At 47.3% G+C, this 16,393-nt stretch overlaps 1 protein-coding gene and 1 pseudogene across 11 annotated transcripts in view; one reads left to right on the top strand and one right to left on the bottom strand.

Moving 5' to 3' along the window:
* The window catches only part of LOC139584110 (centrosomal protein of 152 kDa-like), a 155,945-nt pseudogene extending 147,496 nt beyond the window's left edge, over positions 1 to 8,449 (top strand).
* Positions 8,450 to 9,943: 1,494 nt separating this feature from the next.
* LOC139584203 (tight junction protein ZO-1-like) overlaps positions 9,944 to 16,393 on the bottom strand; it is a 284,921-nt gene continuing 278,471 nt past the window's right edge. For 6 of the 11 annotated variants that reach the window (XM_071415765.1, XM_071415769.1, XM_071415766.1 and 3 more), the window contains 4 exons: positions 15,432 to 15,921; positions 13,224 to 13,441; positions 12,815 to 12,958; positions 9,944 to 11,856 (listed from right to left, as the gene is read on the bottom strand). In XM_071415765.1, coding sequence (XP_071271866.1) covers positions 11,762 to 11,856; positions 12,815 to 12,958; positions 13,224 to 13,441; positions 15,432 to 15,921 — 947 coding nt within the window. In that variant the 3' untranslated portion in view covers positions 9,944 to 11,761. The remainder of the gene's footprint in view (positions 11,857 to 12,814; positions 12,959 to 13,223; positions 13,442 to 15,431; positions 15,922 to 16,393) is intronic. The other 5 variants (XM_071415767.1, XM_071415770.1, XM_071415775.1 and 2 more) reach the window with 2 other exon arrangements.

Raw genomic sequence — 16,393 nt, 5'->3', positions numbered from 1 at the left:
GGTGTCGCGTCATGTTAGACGGGCGTTTGGTGTCATGTTAGACGGGCGTTTGGTATCGCGTCATGTTAGACGGGCGTTTGGTATCGCGTCATGTTAGACGGGCGTTTGGTATCGCGTCGTGTTAGACGGGCGTTTGGTGTCGCGTCATGTTAGACGGGCGTTTGGTGTCATGTTAGACGGGCGTTTGGTATCACGTCATGTTAGACGGGCGTTTGGTGTCGCGTCATGTTAGACGGGCGTTTGGTGTCATGTTAGACGGGCGTTTGGTATCACGTCATGTTAGACGGGCGTTTGGTATAACGTCATGTTAGACGGGCGTTTGGTATAACGTCATGTTAGACGGGCGTTTGGTATCGCGTCATGTTAGAGGGCGTTTGGTATCGCGTCATGTTAGAGGGTGTTTGGTATCGCGTCATGTTAGACGGGCGTTTGGTGTCACGTCATGTTAGACGGGCGTTTGGTATCGCGTCATGTTAGACGGGCGTTTGGTATCGCGTCATGTTAGACGGGCGTTTGGTGTCGCGTCATGTTAGACGGGCGTTTGGTATCGCGTCATGTTAGAGGGCGTTTGGTATCGCGTCATGTTAGACGGGCGTTTGGCGTCGCGTCACGTTAGAGGGCGTTTGGTATCGCGTCATGTTAGACGGGCGTTTGGTATCGCGTCATGTTAGACGGGCGTTTGGTGTCGCGTCATGTTAGACGGGCGTTTGGTATCGCGTCATGTTAGAGGGCGTTTGGTATCGCGTCATGTTAGACGGGCGTTTGGCGTCGCGTCACGTTAGAGGGCGTTTGGTATCGCGTCATGTTAGACGGGCGTTTGGTATCGCGTCATGTTAGAGGGGCGTTTGGTGTCGCGTCATGTTAGAGGGCGTTTGGTATCGCGTCATGTTAGACGGGCGTTTGGTATCGCGTCATGTTAGACGGGCGTTTGGCGTCGCGTCATGTTAGACGGGCGTTTGGTATCGCGTCATGTTAGACGGGCGTTTGGTATCGCGTCATGTTAGAGGGCGTTTGGTATCGCGTCATGTTAGACGGGCGTTTGGTGTCGCGTCATGTTAGACGGGCGTTTGGTGTCGCGTCATGTTAGACGGGCGTTTGGTATCGCGTCATGTTAGACGGGCGTTTGGTATCGCGTCATGTTAGACGGGCGTTTGGTGTCGCGTCATGTTAGACGGGCGTTTGGTGTCATGTTAGACAGGCGTTTGGTATCGCGTCATGTTAGAGGGCGTTTGGTGTCATGTTAGACAGGCGTTTGGTATCGCGTCATGTTAGACGGGCGTTTGGTGTCATGTTAGACAGGCGTTTGGTATCGCGTCATGTTAGAGGGCGTTTGGTGTCACGTCATGTTAGAGGGCGTTTGGTGTCACGTCATGTTAGACGGGCGTTTGGTATCGTGTCGTGTTAGACGGGCGTTTGGTATCGCGTCATGTTAGAGGGCGTTTGGTGTCGCGTCGTGTTAGACAGGCATTTGGTATCGCGTCATGTTAGACAGGCGTTTGGTATCGCGTCATGTTAGACGGGCGTTTGGTATCGTGTCGTGTTAGACGGGCGTTTGGTATCGCGTCATGTTAGAGGGCGTTTGGTATCGCGTCATGTTAGACGGGCGTTTGGTGTCGCGTCATGTTAGACGGGCGTTTGGTATCGCGTCATGTTAGACGGGCGTTTGGTATCGCGTCATGTTAGACGGGCGTTTGGTATCGCGTCATGTTAGACGGGCGTTTGGTATCGCGTCACGTTAGACGGGCGTTTGGTGTCGCGTCATGTTAGACGGGCGTTTGGTATCGCGTCATGTTAGACGGGCGTTTGGTATCGCGTCATGTTAGAGGGCGTTTGGTGTCGCGTCATGTTAGAGGGCGTTTGGTGTCACGTCATGTTAGAGGGCGTTTGGTATCGCGTCATGTTAGACGGGCGTTTGTTATCGCGTCATGTTAGACGGGCGTTTGGTATCGCGTCATGTTAGACGGGCGTTTGGTGTCACGTCATGTTAGACGGGCGTTTGGTATCGCGTCATGTTAGACGGGCGTTTGGTGTCGCGTCATGTTAGAGGGCGTTTGGTATCACGTCATGTTAGAGGGGCGTTTGGTGTCATGTTAGACTGGCGTTTGGTGTCGCGTCATGTTAGACGGGCGTTTGGTATCGCGTCATGTTAGACGGGCGTTTGGTATCGCGTCATGTTAGACGGGCGTTTGGTGTCGCGTCATGTTAGACGGGCGTTTGGTGTCGCGTCATGTTAGACGGGCGTTTGGTATCGCGTCATGTTAGACGGGCGTTTGGTATCGCGTCATGTTAGATGGGCGTTTGGTATCGCGTCATGTTAGACGGGCGTTTGGTATCACGTCATGTTAGACGGGCGTTTGGTATCGCGTCATGTTAGATGGGCGTTTGGTATCGCGTCATGTTAGACGGGCGTTTGGTATCGCGTCATGTTAGACGGGCGTTTGGTATCGCGTCATGTTAGACGGGCGTTTGGTATCGCGTCATGTTAGAGGGCGTTTGGTATCACGTCATGTTAGACGGGCGTTTGGTATCGCGTCATGTTAGACGGGCGTTTGGTGTCGCGTCATGTTAGAGGGCGTTTGGTGTCACGTCATGTTAGACGGGCGTTTGGTATCGCGTCATGTTAGACGGGCGTTTGGTGTCGCGTCATGTGAGAGGGCGTTTGGTATCACGTCATGTTAGAGGGGCGTTTGGTGTCATGTTAGACTGGCGTTTGGTGTCGCGTCATGTTAGACGGGCGTTTGGTATCGCGTCATGTTAGACGGGCGTTTGGTATCGCGTCATGTTAGATGGGCGTTTGGTATCGCGTCATGTTAGACGGGCGTTTGGTATCGCGTCATGTTAGACGGGCGTTTGGTATCGCGTCATGTTAGAGGGCGTTTGGTATCACGTCATGTTAGACGGGCGTTTGGTATCGCGTCATGTTAGACGGGCGTTTGGTATCGCGTCATGTTAGACGGGCGTTTGGTATCACGTCATGTTAGACGGGCGTTTGGTATCGCGTCATGTTAGAGGGCGTTTGGTGTCATGTTAGACTGGCGTTTGGTGTCGCGTCATGTTAGACGGGCGTTTGGTGTCGCGTCATGTTAGACGGGCGTTTGGTATCGCGTCATGTTAGAGGGCGTTTGGTATCGCGTCATGTTAGAGGGCGTTTGGTATCGCGTCATGTTAGAGGGCGTTTGGTATCGCGTCATGTTAGAGGGCGTTTGGTATCGCGTCATGTTAGACGGGCGTTTGGTATCACGTCATGTTAGAGGGCGTTTGGTATCGCGTCATGTTAGACGGGCGTTTGGTATCACGTCATGTTAGACGGGCGTTTGGTATCGCGTCATGTTAGACGGGCGTTTGGTATCACGTCATGTTAGACGGGCGTTTGGTATCGCGTCATGTTAGACGGGCGTTTGGTATCGCGTCATGTTAGACGGGCGTTTGGTGTCGCGTCATGTTAGACGGGCGTTTGGTGTCGCGTCATGTTAGACGGGCGTTTGGTATCGCGTCATGTTAGACGGGCGTTTGGTATCACGTCGTGTTAGACGGGCGTTTGGTGTCGCGTCATGTTAGACGGGCGTTTGGTATCGCGTCGTGTTAGACGGGCGTTTGGTATCACGTCGTGTTAGACGGGCGTTTGGTATCGCGTCATGTTAGACGGGCGTTTGGTATCGCGTCATGTTAGACGGGCGTTTGGTATCACGTCATGTTAGACGGGCGTTTGGTATCGCGTCATGTTAGACGGGCGTTTGGTATCGCGTCATGTTAGACGGGCGTTTGGTATCGCGTCATGTTAGACGGGCGTTTGGTATCGCGTCGTGTTAGACGGGCGTTTGGTATCACGTCATGTTAGGTATCGCGTCATGTTAGACGGGCGTTTGGTATCACGTCATGTTAGACGGGCGTTTGGTATCACGTCATGTTAGACGGGCGTTTGGTATCGCGTCATGTTAGACAGGCGTTTGGTATCGCGTCATGTTAGACGGGCGTTTGGTATCACGTCATGTTAGACGGGCGTTTGGTATCGCGTCATGTTAGACGGGCGTTTGGTATCGCGTCATGTTAGACGGGCGTTTGGTCTCGCGTCATGTTAGACGGGCGTTTGGTATCGCGTCATGTTAGACGGGCGTTTGGTATCACGTCATGTTAGACGGGCGTTTGGTATCACGTCATGTTAGACGGGCGTTTGGTATCGCGTCATGTTAGAGGGGCGTTTGGTATCGCGTCGTGTTAGACGGGCGTTTGGTATCGCGTCATGTTAGACGGGCGTTTGGTATCGCGTCATGTTAGACGGGCGTTTGGTATCGCGTCATGTTAGACGGGCGTTTGGTATCGCGTCATGTTAGACGGGCGTTTGGTATCGCGTCATGTTAGACGGGCGTTTGGTATCGCGTCATGTTAGACGGGCGTTTGGTATCGCGTCATGTTAGACGGGCGTTTGGTATCGCGTCATGTTAGACGGGCGTTTGGTATCGCGTCATGTTAGACGGGCGTTTGGTATCGCGTCATGTTAGACGGGCGTTTGGTATCGCGTCATGTTAGACGGGCGTTTGGTATCGCGTCATGTTAGACGGGCGTTTGGTATCACGTCATGTTAGACGGGCGTTTGGTGTCGCGTCATGTTAGACGGGCGTTTGGTATCGCGTCATGTTAGACGGGCGTTTGGTATCGCGTTAGACGGGCGTTTGGTATCGCGTCATGTTAGACGGGCGTTTGGTATCACGTCGTGTTAGACGGGCGTTTGGTACGTCATGTTAGACGTTTGGCGTAGACGGGCGTTTGGCGTCACGTCATGTTAGACAGGCGTTTGGCGTCGCGTCACGTTAGACGGGCGTTCAATAATGGACGATAGCCAGACCGTGTTGATGTTGCTCCTGTATAAAGTCCTTATCTACCCCTAATACTAGTCGACCACTCTGGACTTGTCTGGGTAGACCTGCCTCTCCTCTACATAAAATCAGTGTGAGAAACTTGCTAGTAAACGTTTGTGCTATTGACACTAAATAAATACTGCACTCTGACCCCCCCCCCCCACCTCTTTATTAGATTCATGATAGTGTTCTTAGACAAAGCAAGGGAAGAAAGTGTGATTCTCAGCCGTTGTTGGTAATTAATCTTCTTAGCTTCTGAAATGGACTTAGTCGTGGGTTACTTTTCTAAAAATGAATGAATGTTCACCACAGATGATCAGATATGGAGCAGCGTCTCCATGCTGGCCTTGAACAGATGAAGGAGCACTACATGAAGGCTGTTGAGAAAATCAGAGGTGAGTGAAATAATCTACTACTTTAGCTACAAAGGCTTTGACAAACCCACCCTAGTTGGGTGTGAACGGTGTTTTGGATATTCTCCAGGCATCTCATGTACCACGGTGTTTGGTTGTCCGGGTAACATGCTCCAGGCACCATGGTGTTTGGTTGTCCAGGTAACATGCTCCAGGCATCTCATGTACCATGGTGTTTGGTTGTCCGGGTAACATGCTCCAGACATCTCATGTACCATGGTGTTTGGTTGTCCAGGTAACATGCTCCAGACATCTCATGTACCATGGTGTTTGGTTGTCCGGGTAACATGCTCCAGACATCTCATGTACCACGGTGTTTGGTTGTCCAGGTAACATGCTCCAGGCATCTCATGTACCATGGTGTTTGGTTGTCCGGGTAACATGCTCCAGACATCTCATGTACCACGGTGTTTGGTTGTCCGGGTAACATGCTCCAGACATCTCATGTACCACGGTGTTTGGTTGTCCGGGTAACATGCTCCAGACATCTCATGTACCACGGTGTTTGGTTGTCCGGGTGACATTCTCCAGACATCTCATGTACCACGGTGTTTGGTTGTCCAGGTGACATGCTCCAGACATCTCATGTACCACGGTGTTTGGTTGTCCAGGTGACATGCTACGGTACCTTCAGCAGAGTAAAGAGCGAGCAGCGGAGGTGATCCGTGTCGAGGTGATGAGAGAGAGGCAGGACACAGCCAGGAAGATGAGACGCTACTATCTCACCTGTCTACAGGAACTTCTAGAGGACGGGGGACAGGCCACAGGGTAAGCTCTTACACTAAGGCTAAATGCCCTGTCCAGAAACAACCTATATTCCATAGACACGTGTGGAGATCTGAGAGGATTTGTTTATGGTAATATGGCAGCTCCACCTTTGACGTCTGATAGGCTATGTGGCATTTAGCCAATATTGCATACACCTGCCCGATCCTCTCAGATCTCCACTCGTGCCCAGTGGGTAGGGGTGTATTTGGCATTGAGGGTTATAGTAAAGCTAAGTATATCCTCCCTTTCCTTCCCTCCCCTTCAGGGCTGAGAAGAAAATCATTAACGTAAGATGGCAGCCATGGCCAAAGTGTTGGACACCCCTACCAAGAGGACGAGGGGAAAGAGCCACAGCTTACCGGGTAAGACCGTTTTGTTTTAATACAATGTAAGGGTCATGAAATGGAATCGTCCTTCTAGGGTGTTTTTCCACCGCCTGTGTCTCTGCTTGATCTTTGGGGACTACGGTGACTTACTGTAAAGTACTCAGATTTATTTTTTTAAAAGGGCTTTAAAAATGAATTAGATTGTTCAAAATGATCTCTGGTATCAACAGGCTCGTCGTTAAAGACCGAGGCAGCTACTGACAGCCATCCAGGAAATGCTTTAGGCTCTACCTCTATTAAAACCCCATGTTCAGCTAGCCACTTCCCTGAGACCACCAGGTCCGGTCGTGGTGAGGGGAGAACCCTGAATGCCTTTATTAAAACCCAATGTCCAGCTAGCCACCTCCCTGAGACCACCAGGTCCGGTCGTGGTGAGGGGAGAACCCTGAATGCCTTTATTAAAACCCAATGTCCAGCTAGCCACCTCCCTGAGACCACCAGGTCCGGTCGTGGTGAGGGGAGAACCCTGAATGCCTTTATTAAAACCCAATGTCCAGCTAGCCACCTCCCTGAGACCACCAGGTCCGGTCGTGGTGAGGGGAGAACCCTGAAGACCAAGATGTACTCTGACCTTGACTCCAAAACCTCCTCAGCTGCAGTCAAGACCACCAGGACTACAAGGCCCATGAGTAAACCCACCCACCAGGAACCCCTGACCAATGGCAAAGAGAAAGGAGCCCCTGCAGACACGGCAGAGAAACCCCATATATCTTCAGGACTCTTGCTCTCACTTCCTCCTCACAAACCCTCTCATCAGATTGGTCAAACCTTCCTTGACTTTTACCATGGTGATTTTACTAACGTTACTCTAAGGACCCAGACCAGCAGGGAGCTGTACCTGCAGGGGGCGGAGTCTGGGAGATCAGACGATGACAACTTCCTGTGTCACCGTAGTAACACTAAAACCTCCCTGGTTCAGGAGTTTCCCGTTAGAGACGGAGGAGGATTGCGCGATTGGAGTATGTCCAGTAATGTGTCCCAAGATGGCCGCCACATCCTCGCACTTAACTCTTACCCAGACAGAAAAATGGAAACTGAAACCGTTCCCTCTGCGTGGACCTTCTTCAACCGATGACCTGGGTGATTTAAGGTAGCCAACTCAGACATGACAGTTTATAAAGAGATCGTCAATGTCAATATTCCGTCCCACACTGCCAAAGCCTTGAATTTCCCCTGTGTCCCGCCTCAGACCAAAGCTTTGACTCAGTCTGACCCCAGTATTTTTATAAATGTAACCTTTTTATTTAACTAGGCAAGTCAGTTCTACTACTAGTAGTAGTAGATCCAGTCACCGAGAGCCTGTCCCTGGCTCTGAGGGGGACCGGCAGAATCAGAACCAGTTCCAGAACCAGTTCCAGAACCAGTTCCAGAACAGGCTGTGTTCAAAAGAGTCTGTTCTCTGAGCTGAAGCTGAGCCAACAACAGGACAGTGGATTTGACAGTCCGTTCTCTCATCAGAAATGACTCGGAGGAGACTGCACTCCTCCTCTACTTTTCAGAAGTGATATAAAGGGAGGGAATGGAGTAAGTGAAGATTAGAGTGAGTATTCAATTTGTGTTTTGGTTCATCGTCATCGTGACTGTGAGGTCATCGTGACTGTGAGGTCATCGTGAGGTCAAGTAAACACCCAGTTAATGTGTGTTAGGACCAATAGCTATCTATTTTGTGGTGTGCAGCGAATTTGGCATTGGAAAAATTGATGAAAACATACAACCTTATGTGACTGGCTTCTATTCAATGATTACCACAGTTCTTCTGTGTGTCTGTGTTTTTTTATTTTATCGATAGTTATCTGTACTGATGTATTTTATATCAAGGTTGTGAGATATGCTGTACATAGAGCAAGCATAAACTTCTCAATAATGTTGCATTAATGTAATTTCTAATGAAATGTTTTTCTCTTGTTTTATCTTACCGATAATGACAATATTTAGAATTGTCGTTATCAAGAATTATTTTATTTCTAAGGTGTTCTGTTCACAGTGAAGTCTGATGAGAAACATGCCAGTAAAAAGGTATATTGTGCCTCCTATTGTCTTTCGACATTCCACCACCATGCCTACCTTACACTTACGTCATGTGTAATAATTGTTCTACCGGACAGCCAGGCCAATAGATTTGTCATTTAACGCATGTGACGGTCTCACCTCTCCAGCCTAACCATGTTATGAATAATACTTTTGGCTTCTTTGCTTTTTAAAAATGTTATATAACTTTCCTTTCTACACGATGTACATGGTCAGGACCTCATTGAGCGGATATTGTCTATCAAAAATCGGAGAGAAGAAGTAGACAATTCTAGATCGATTTGTTAGATTCTACGAGGAGGATACGCGCACGAACCATCCATTCTATTACAGGATAAAATCATACTCGTACTTGGATACGGATCGTCAGAGCAACGAAGTTACCAGAGTCTTGCTGCAACACAAACATCCAAAAAAGAGGATACGGTTGCTGTTTTCTTTAGAAATATATTATTATTATTATTATTTTTTTTTAATCTGTGGATTTGGTTAAAATAGGATGTTCCGCTGTATTTCTGGAGTACACGATGATATTCAAATCATTGTTGCATAATTTTTTCCTCAGTGAAGCTAATGTATTGATTGAAGCTGAAGGTACAGACAGTATCGTCATTTCTCTTCGGAAATATGTAGATCCGTCAGTGGTGTAGTGGAGGGTATACGCCGTACACCCACGTATTAACATACTGTGGGATGAGATAGGTATAAAGTTAAGAATGGAGAATCTAGACCTACAACAGTCAAATTATTTGGCATAAATAGAAACAAGCACCAACAACTTGATTTAAAAAATAAATAAAGTGTAAAACACGTGTTAGCTTATTTACAATATTATAAAGAATATATATATATATATATATATATATATATACCCATGATAAAAACATTCTTCTCTGCAGATCCTCAAGCGCTGGTCTGAGACTCCAAGTGGGCTGTCATGTGCCTTTTACTGAGAAGTGGCTTCCGTTTGGTCACTCTACCATAAAGGCCTGTTTGGTGGAGTGCTGCAGAGATGGTTGTCCTTCTGGAAGGTTCTCCCATCTCCACAGATAAAATCTGGAGCTCTGTCAGAGTGACCATTTGGTTCTTGGTCACCTCCCTGACCAAAGCCCTTCTCCCCTGATTGCTCAGTTTGGCCGAGCGGGCAGCTCTAGGAAGAGTCTTGGTGGTTCCGAACTTCTTCCATTTAAGAATGATGGAGGCCACTGTGTTCACTGTGTTCAGTAAAAACATTGAATGAGTAGGTGTTCTAAAACTTTGTATTTAATGGAAAATATAAGTATGTTTCTGGACGATGCATCATGCTGCCTTGTTGACAACATGACCGAGCAGCGCAGATTACTGTTCCATTTGAAAAAGAGCGCTCCTCCCTCACCGCTTTTCCCCTTTCACGTCATAGCCCGGTGCACCGCGGTTCAGCTTAAATCAAACTCCCCTCAATAATACTCAATAATGTATTATCTTATCACGATTGAAGTCTCAAACCAAGCACTACTTTAAAAATTACTTTATTAATACAGTGGTATACTTAGAAATGTGTTGTAAAGGGGGGAGGGGGGGGGGGAGCATTGAACATAAATAAAACTAAATTGCAGCCACACTGGAAAAAATAAAGTAGTGTCAGATGGAAGCAGTGTTATCATATCAAACGAAAACGGTACGGATGTGCCGTAATAAATCGTCTATTAGTACAAAAATACATTTCAATAGAACTGAGCTTCCAGTATCACAAATAGAGAGGGGCCGCTCCTTAAAGTAGCTCCCCTCAAATACAGAGCTTTTAAAATGTATTTAAACCGAGCACTTTTTTTCTATTTTTGTAAATAAGAATAAAAAGTTATTTGACTGTTAAAAATGCCTTTAAATACTAGCGGTGTGTGTGTGTGTGTTGGTATAAAAGTTGTCGTTTATGACTGCTTAGGTTCCAAGGCTCAGGGTAAACCAGAATACAAACATAACCAATGAAATCACTTTTTTTTTTAACCTCTTTTATACAAAATGACAAAGATGTACAAAAGTTAAATTTAAAGCGAAACAAGGCCATATGCTAGCATTATATACAGACAGAATTTAAACGTTCCTAGTGTTTTTACGTTTTGTAAGATTTCTTCTGAAAGTTCAATATGCAGGAAAATAAAACATGACCTCTTCATCAAGTTCACTGATATAATGGGTTGAAAATGCAGTAAAATTACATTTCTTTTGTTCCAATTTTTTTAATTGTATTTTTTTTTTTTTATCACTAAAACGTAAAAGATCTGATGTTTTTTAGTTAATATGCAGATAAGGCATCACTGCTTGCAGTGTAAGATGGGACTTTTTTTTTATGTGTTTGAACTTAGTAGTAGCAGGCTTCCGGACCTGAGTCGAAGCACATGCATAGATCTCTAGACAGCTGCAAGAGTTTGTCAAATCAAGTCAGTGACATTTTTATTTATCTAAAACATTCAGTGGTTCTTCTGAACGTGGACAGACCAATCAAACGGGGACATCCCAATGCCAATACATTACCTTCAGTCTTCAGTATTACCTTCAAAAAGGTATTGTGTTTTGAAATATTATCTTCATAAACGATATGCCTACAGTACCAAGGTTCCTTCATAACCCTTGAGTCAGGCTCAGCTGCATTTCCAAAGTCCTCAGATATCCTTTAAGAGCAAAACGTATGACCACAATCGACCTCACAAACAAAAAAGCTTTTGCATATACCAACTTTTCTGTTTGTGAGTGCATACAGTAAGTTGTAAAATTTCCATTGCAATATTCAATTAATTAAAAAAATTAATCCTCATCTTGATTTTTTTGTAATGTTCCTCTGTCTTGCAACTTGTTAAAAAATTTGAAAAAAAATCTTAATTAGATTTATTATTCAGTCAGTCTGTGGCACTGGTCATGCATTCCAACAACAGTTCCATTTTTATTATATATTTTCGTTTTTAACAGTTTTAGATTTTTTGCAAGCTTTTAGTTAAAGCACCAAAAAAAAAAAAAAAGGGTGGGCGGGAAAAAGAGAGCACAGCACTGGGATAGGATGCTGTGTTGAGACTCCTCCCACTTCACTGGGACTCCTCCTACTTTTTCAGGGTCGGTCACCATAACCAACTTAATGTTCAAGTTCAAGAACATAAGAATATATTCAAGAATCAAGTTCGTACTTCATCAAGTCCAGCAGTGCTGCCTCCTGCTGCCTGGGAGGGAGACAACAGGGCAAAAGGGTCACAGCAGCAGGAGAGTGGGGTAACGTTTTAAGTCTGTGGCTGTCCCCCTGATCTAACACATTCAGTAACAGGCCAGCTGTCTCCCTCTATGTTCAGAAGTGGTCAATGAGCACAGACACACAGTTGGCTCCCGCCAGGTAGTTGGGGTCTCCTGGAAGAGACTTGTTCTGCCATGTCTTGGGGTCACCTGGAGGATTTAGAGAAACAAGAACAGTCATCGGGTCGGTCGGGTTAGTCATTTGTCTTTCTTTAGTGTGTGTGGTTCTTTAAATTGGTTTTGAAGGACCAGTATTATGTTAAGAGTGCCGTAACAGGCCGGAAATAACAGCATATGCTGATGAGAATTTACACAAAATCATCAGTCACAGTATGTTGTTTGTGAGAAATATATATTTAGATGCTGTACATAAACCATGGATAGCTTAATACTTCAGAACTACTTAAAATATTTTTGTCATTTTTCTCAACTGTAGTACTGTGTACATATTCAGCTTCTGACAAAATTTAAAGCCTTAAAATGGATTAGCAATATGTTTGGTGCAACAACAAAAAAATCAATTTCATAATTCCTCACATTGTAACTACTGTCAGAAATAACGAAGAAGGTGAATACTGACTGTTACAAAACCCCATGAAGAAAATGCAATGTTGTGACAAACAAATGGAATGACTAGAACATTGGAACAAGTAGATGAGATTATTTAAAAGATTAATGATGATGAACTAGCCAGATCTCTCCTTGGCAGGGGTCAATTCCATTTCAATTCATACAAGTCAGGAAGTGATTTAATTTATAAAAATAAAAAAAATATCTAAACATATTTTGAATTCAAGAGCTCTTCATTCTGTGTATTGAGAAATCAATTCATAAAAAAAAAAAATATATATATATTATTGACTTGGAATTTCCATTTACTTGACTGGAACTGACCCCAACCCTGCTCTCTAGTGACACCCTATCAAGTGTACCCTCTATCCAACTCTATGGTGACCCCTCCTCAATCACACGAGGCCCCGACCCAACCGCCAACCAATCACACAAGCCACCCGAAGCCCTGACCCAACCCCCAACCAATCACACAAGCCACCCGAAACCCTGACCCCCCCCCCCCCCCCCAAAAGGACAGAGATAGAGGACAGCGTACCCGACGAGGAGTCGGAGGATTTTAGAGCAAAAGACCAACCATCGGGGGTCATAGACGCACAGTGAGGTAGACGCAGCTCCACCGGCTTCAGGAACTTAAGACCGTGAGGCCCACACATCACCAGAGGGCTCAGCAGGGTCTCTCCTGGATGGAACAGACAGAGACAAGACTGACATATTTATATTCTGCTCTGAATATTTTAAAGATCTTGATAAAAAAGGGGGCGGAAACAGTTGAAAGGGATGGAAGTTAAGAGGTGGACCAGGAGATGGAACCTCTCATCTCCCAGGGTTCTCAGTTGGCAGCACTACAACTAGAGAAACAAAAGTAAGATATACTATCCAACTGGGCATAATGACAAAGAAAACATGAAAGTCATATAAAAGAAAAAGGTAAGCATGAGAAATACCTTTGTCCTTGTCCAGGGGGGGCAGGATGCTGTTGTCCCGGCAGACCTTGAAATAGATCTCCTGTTCTATGCTGTCGGGGATGGCTCCCTGGGGGATGATGATACTGACTCCCGTCTCGATGGAGCTCAGCACCCCGCCGTTACAGTTGAAGACCCCCCGGGCCGTGGCCACCACCGTGTGTCCTTCATCCTCCTCGTCATCCTCCAGAGCACTGGGGCTAGAGAGGAGGGAGAGTTAGTAGACCATCCCCTGTATAGACCACTGGGGTAGAGAGGAGGGAGAGTTAGTAGACCATCCCCTGTATAGACCACTGGGGTAGAGAGGAGGGAGAGTTAGTAGACCATCCCCTGTATAGACCACTGGGGTAGAGAGGAGGGAGAGTTAGTAGACCATCCCCTGTATAGACCACTGGGGTAGAGAGGAGGGAGAGTTAGTAGACCATCCCCTGTATAGACCACTGGGGTAGAGAGGAGGGAGAGTTAGTAGACCATCCCCTGTATAGACCACTGGGGTAGAGAGGAGGGAGAGTTAGTAGACCATCCCCTGTATAGACCACTGGGGTAGAGAGGAGGGAGAGTTAGTGACTGCTAGTTACTAGACCATCCGGTATAGACTAGAGGTTCCCAAACTTTCTCACTCAGGCCCCGCTTCCAGCATTGGGGAATCCCCTGTATAGACCATTGGGGAATCCCCTGCCCGCCACATCTATGGGCACAAGCACTGTTCATAACACTAACTGTTCACACCCCTCTTGTTGGTGGAGAGAACATTTTGCAGGGTTAAAGCTTATTTCCTGTAATTCTACACATTTTGTTATGGGTGGCAGAGACATTTTTGCAGGCCTACCCTGCCGACCCCGGGCGCTCCACCCTAGTGGGCGCACCCCACACTTGACTAGAGGGGGAGGACAAGGAGGAGAGCTAGAGAGGGGAGCGGGGGGGTGAGACGAGAGGGAGGAGAGGTGGAGGGGAGGGGGGGGTGAGGCGAGAGGGAGGTGGAAGGAAGGGGAGCGTGGGGTGAGACGAGAGGGAGGAGAGGTGGGGGGGAGCGGGGGGTAAGACGAGAGGGAGGAGAGGTGGAGGGGAGGGGGGGTGAGACGAGAGGGAGGAGAGGTGGAAGGGAGGAGAGGTGGAGGGGAGCGGGGGGTAAGACGAGAGGGAGGAGAGGTGGAGGGGGGGGTTGAGACGAGAGGGAGGAGAGGTGGAAGGGAGGGGTGAGACGAGAGGGAGGGGAGCGGGAGGAGAGGTGGAAGGGAGGGATGCGGGGGGTGAGGCAGAAATAGTGAGTTATACACAACAGCAGGCTACATAACGAAGCCAAGCTACACGGTCATAAATACGCATTCTCAGATGTATAATTAGTTCATTGCTTGTGTGTGACATTGTTCAAGACAGGTAATGAGTGTTGATACAGTACGTATTGTTTTGGTGTGACTGACTTCATCAGGAAAGAGATTGATGAGGGAAATCTGTGTGGAATGTTACTGCTTGACCTACAGAAGGCCTTTGATTCAGTTAACCACTGTCTCCTAATCTCCAAACTGGAGGAACTGGGGTTAAGCAGTATCCCTCTAGTCTGGGTAAAGTCCTATTTATCAGGAAGGGAGCAAGTAGTAGAGGTTAATGGTTCACTGTCTCAGGCAAAACCAATGAGTTGTGGCGTTCCGCAGGGGAGCGTGCTTGGGCCTCTGCTGTTTTTATTGTATATTAACGATATGAAAGATGCTTGTTCTTGCCATCTTTTTCTTTATGCGGATGACTCTACACTTCTGGTGTCTCACAAAAGTAAAACTATGTTGGAGAGCATACTTAGCACAGAGCTTACTAACATTAGCAAATGGCTTGGAGATAATAAGCTATCTCTGCACTTTGGGAAAACTGAAGCAATTATTTTTGGATCCAGACCTAAATTGTGTAGGTTGTCTGAAATCAAAGTGGAGTTAGGGGGTGAGGTGCTGAGTACTAAAACCTCTGTCAGCTACTTGGGATGTATCCTTGATGGAAGCTTGGGAGGTGTGAGCATGGCAGTAAAGTCTGGATAGAAGTATCAGATAAATTACCCTGAAACAATAAACAACCTGCCAAACAAACATCTAGCCATTTTGTCAAGATGTTCGGATCTCTTGGTTTAACAGCTGCCGGACCAGATTTTGAGTCCTGTTCAACGTTACACAACCCCCTGATTTCATTTCAACTGTATATCCTTACCTGACAGGTATGGCCTTGGACACAGCATTGTTGACTAAGTTGTTGTGCTGCTGGTACTTGGGCCCCCTGTTGTCCATGGTGCGTGTGAACGTATCCAGTCCACTGTCGTGGTCCAGGGGCTGAGGAGACAGCGGAGGCTTGGTTCTGCTGTTGTTGTTGACCACACTGGGTTTGGGGTTGCTGCTACTGATCAGGAGGTCTGTCTTCCCACTGTCGTTGGGGAGGAGGTTGTGGTTGAACTTGGGGCTTTCAAACTTCCTCTCAAAGGGTCGGGCCGAGGAGGTGTACGGCTTAGGGACGTATCGGTTGTAGCTTTGTGGGGTGGGGGTGGTTCCAGGGGTTTTGGGGGGTGCGTCAGTGCCGTTGACCCCCACTGGGGACCTCTGGGCCAGGTAGGGCTGGGAAGGGGGGTCCTGGAGGACAGGGGGGCGGAGACCAGAGAGGTCAAGTTTTGGAGAGGAGCTGAGGAGCTGGTCGGGGTGAGAGTTCACTGGAGAGAGAGGGAAAGAGACGTGAGTACCTACATACAGCCAGAGGTCAACTAGGGATGTGAGTACCTACGTACAGCCAGCCAGAGGTCAACTAGGGATGTGAGTACCTACATGCAGCCAGCCAGATGTCTACTAGGGATGTGAGTACCTACGTACAGCCAGCCAGATGTCTACTAGGGATGTGAGTACCTACATGCAGCCAGCCAGATGTCTACTAGGGATGTGAGTACCTACGTACAGCCAGCCAGATGTCTACTAGGGATGTGAGTACCTACATGCAGCCAGCCAGATGTCTACTAGGGATGTGAGTACCTACGTACAGCCAGCCAGATGTCTACTAGCGATGTGAGTACCTACATACAGCCAGCCAGATGTCAACTAGGGATGTGAGTACCTACGTACAGCCAGCCAGATGTCTACTAGGGATGTGAGTACCTACATACAGCCAGCCAGATGTCAACTAGGGACGTG

The sequence above is a fragment of the Salvelinus alpinus genome, chromosome 9, assembly GCF_045679555.1.
Source record: "Salvelinus alpinus chromosome 9, SLU_Salpinus.1, whole genome shotgun sequence".
Lineage (NCBI taxonomy): Eukaryota > Metazoa > Chordata > Actinopteri > Salmoniformes > Salmonidae > Salvelinus > Salvelinus alpinus.
Note: the sequence above shows the minus strand (reverse complement) of the source record. Positions and strands in the feature narration are given on the sequence as shown.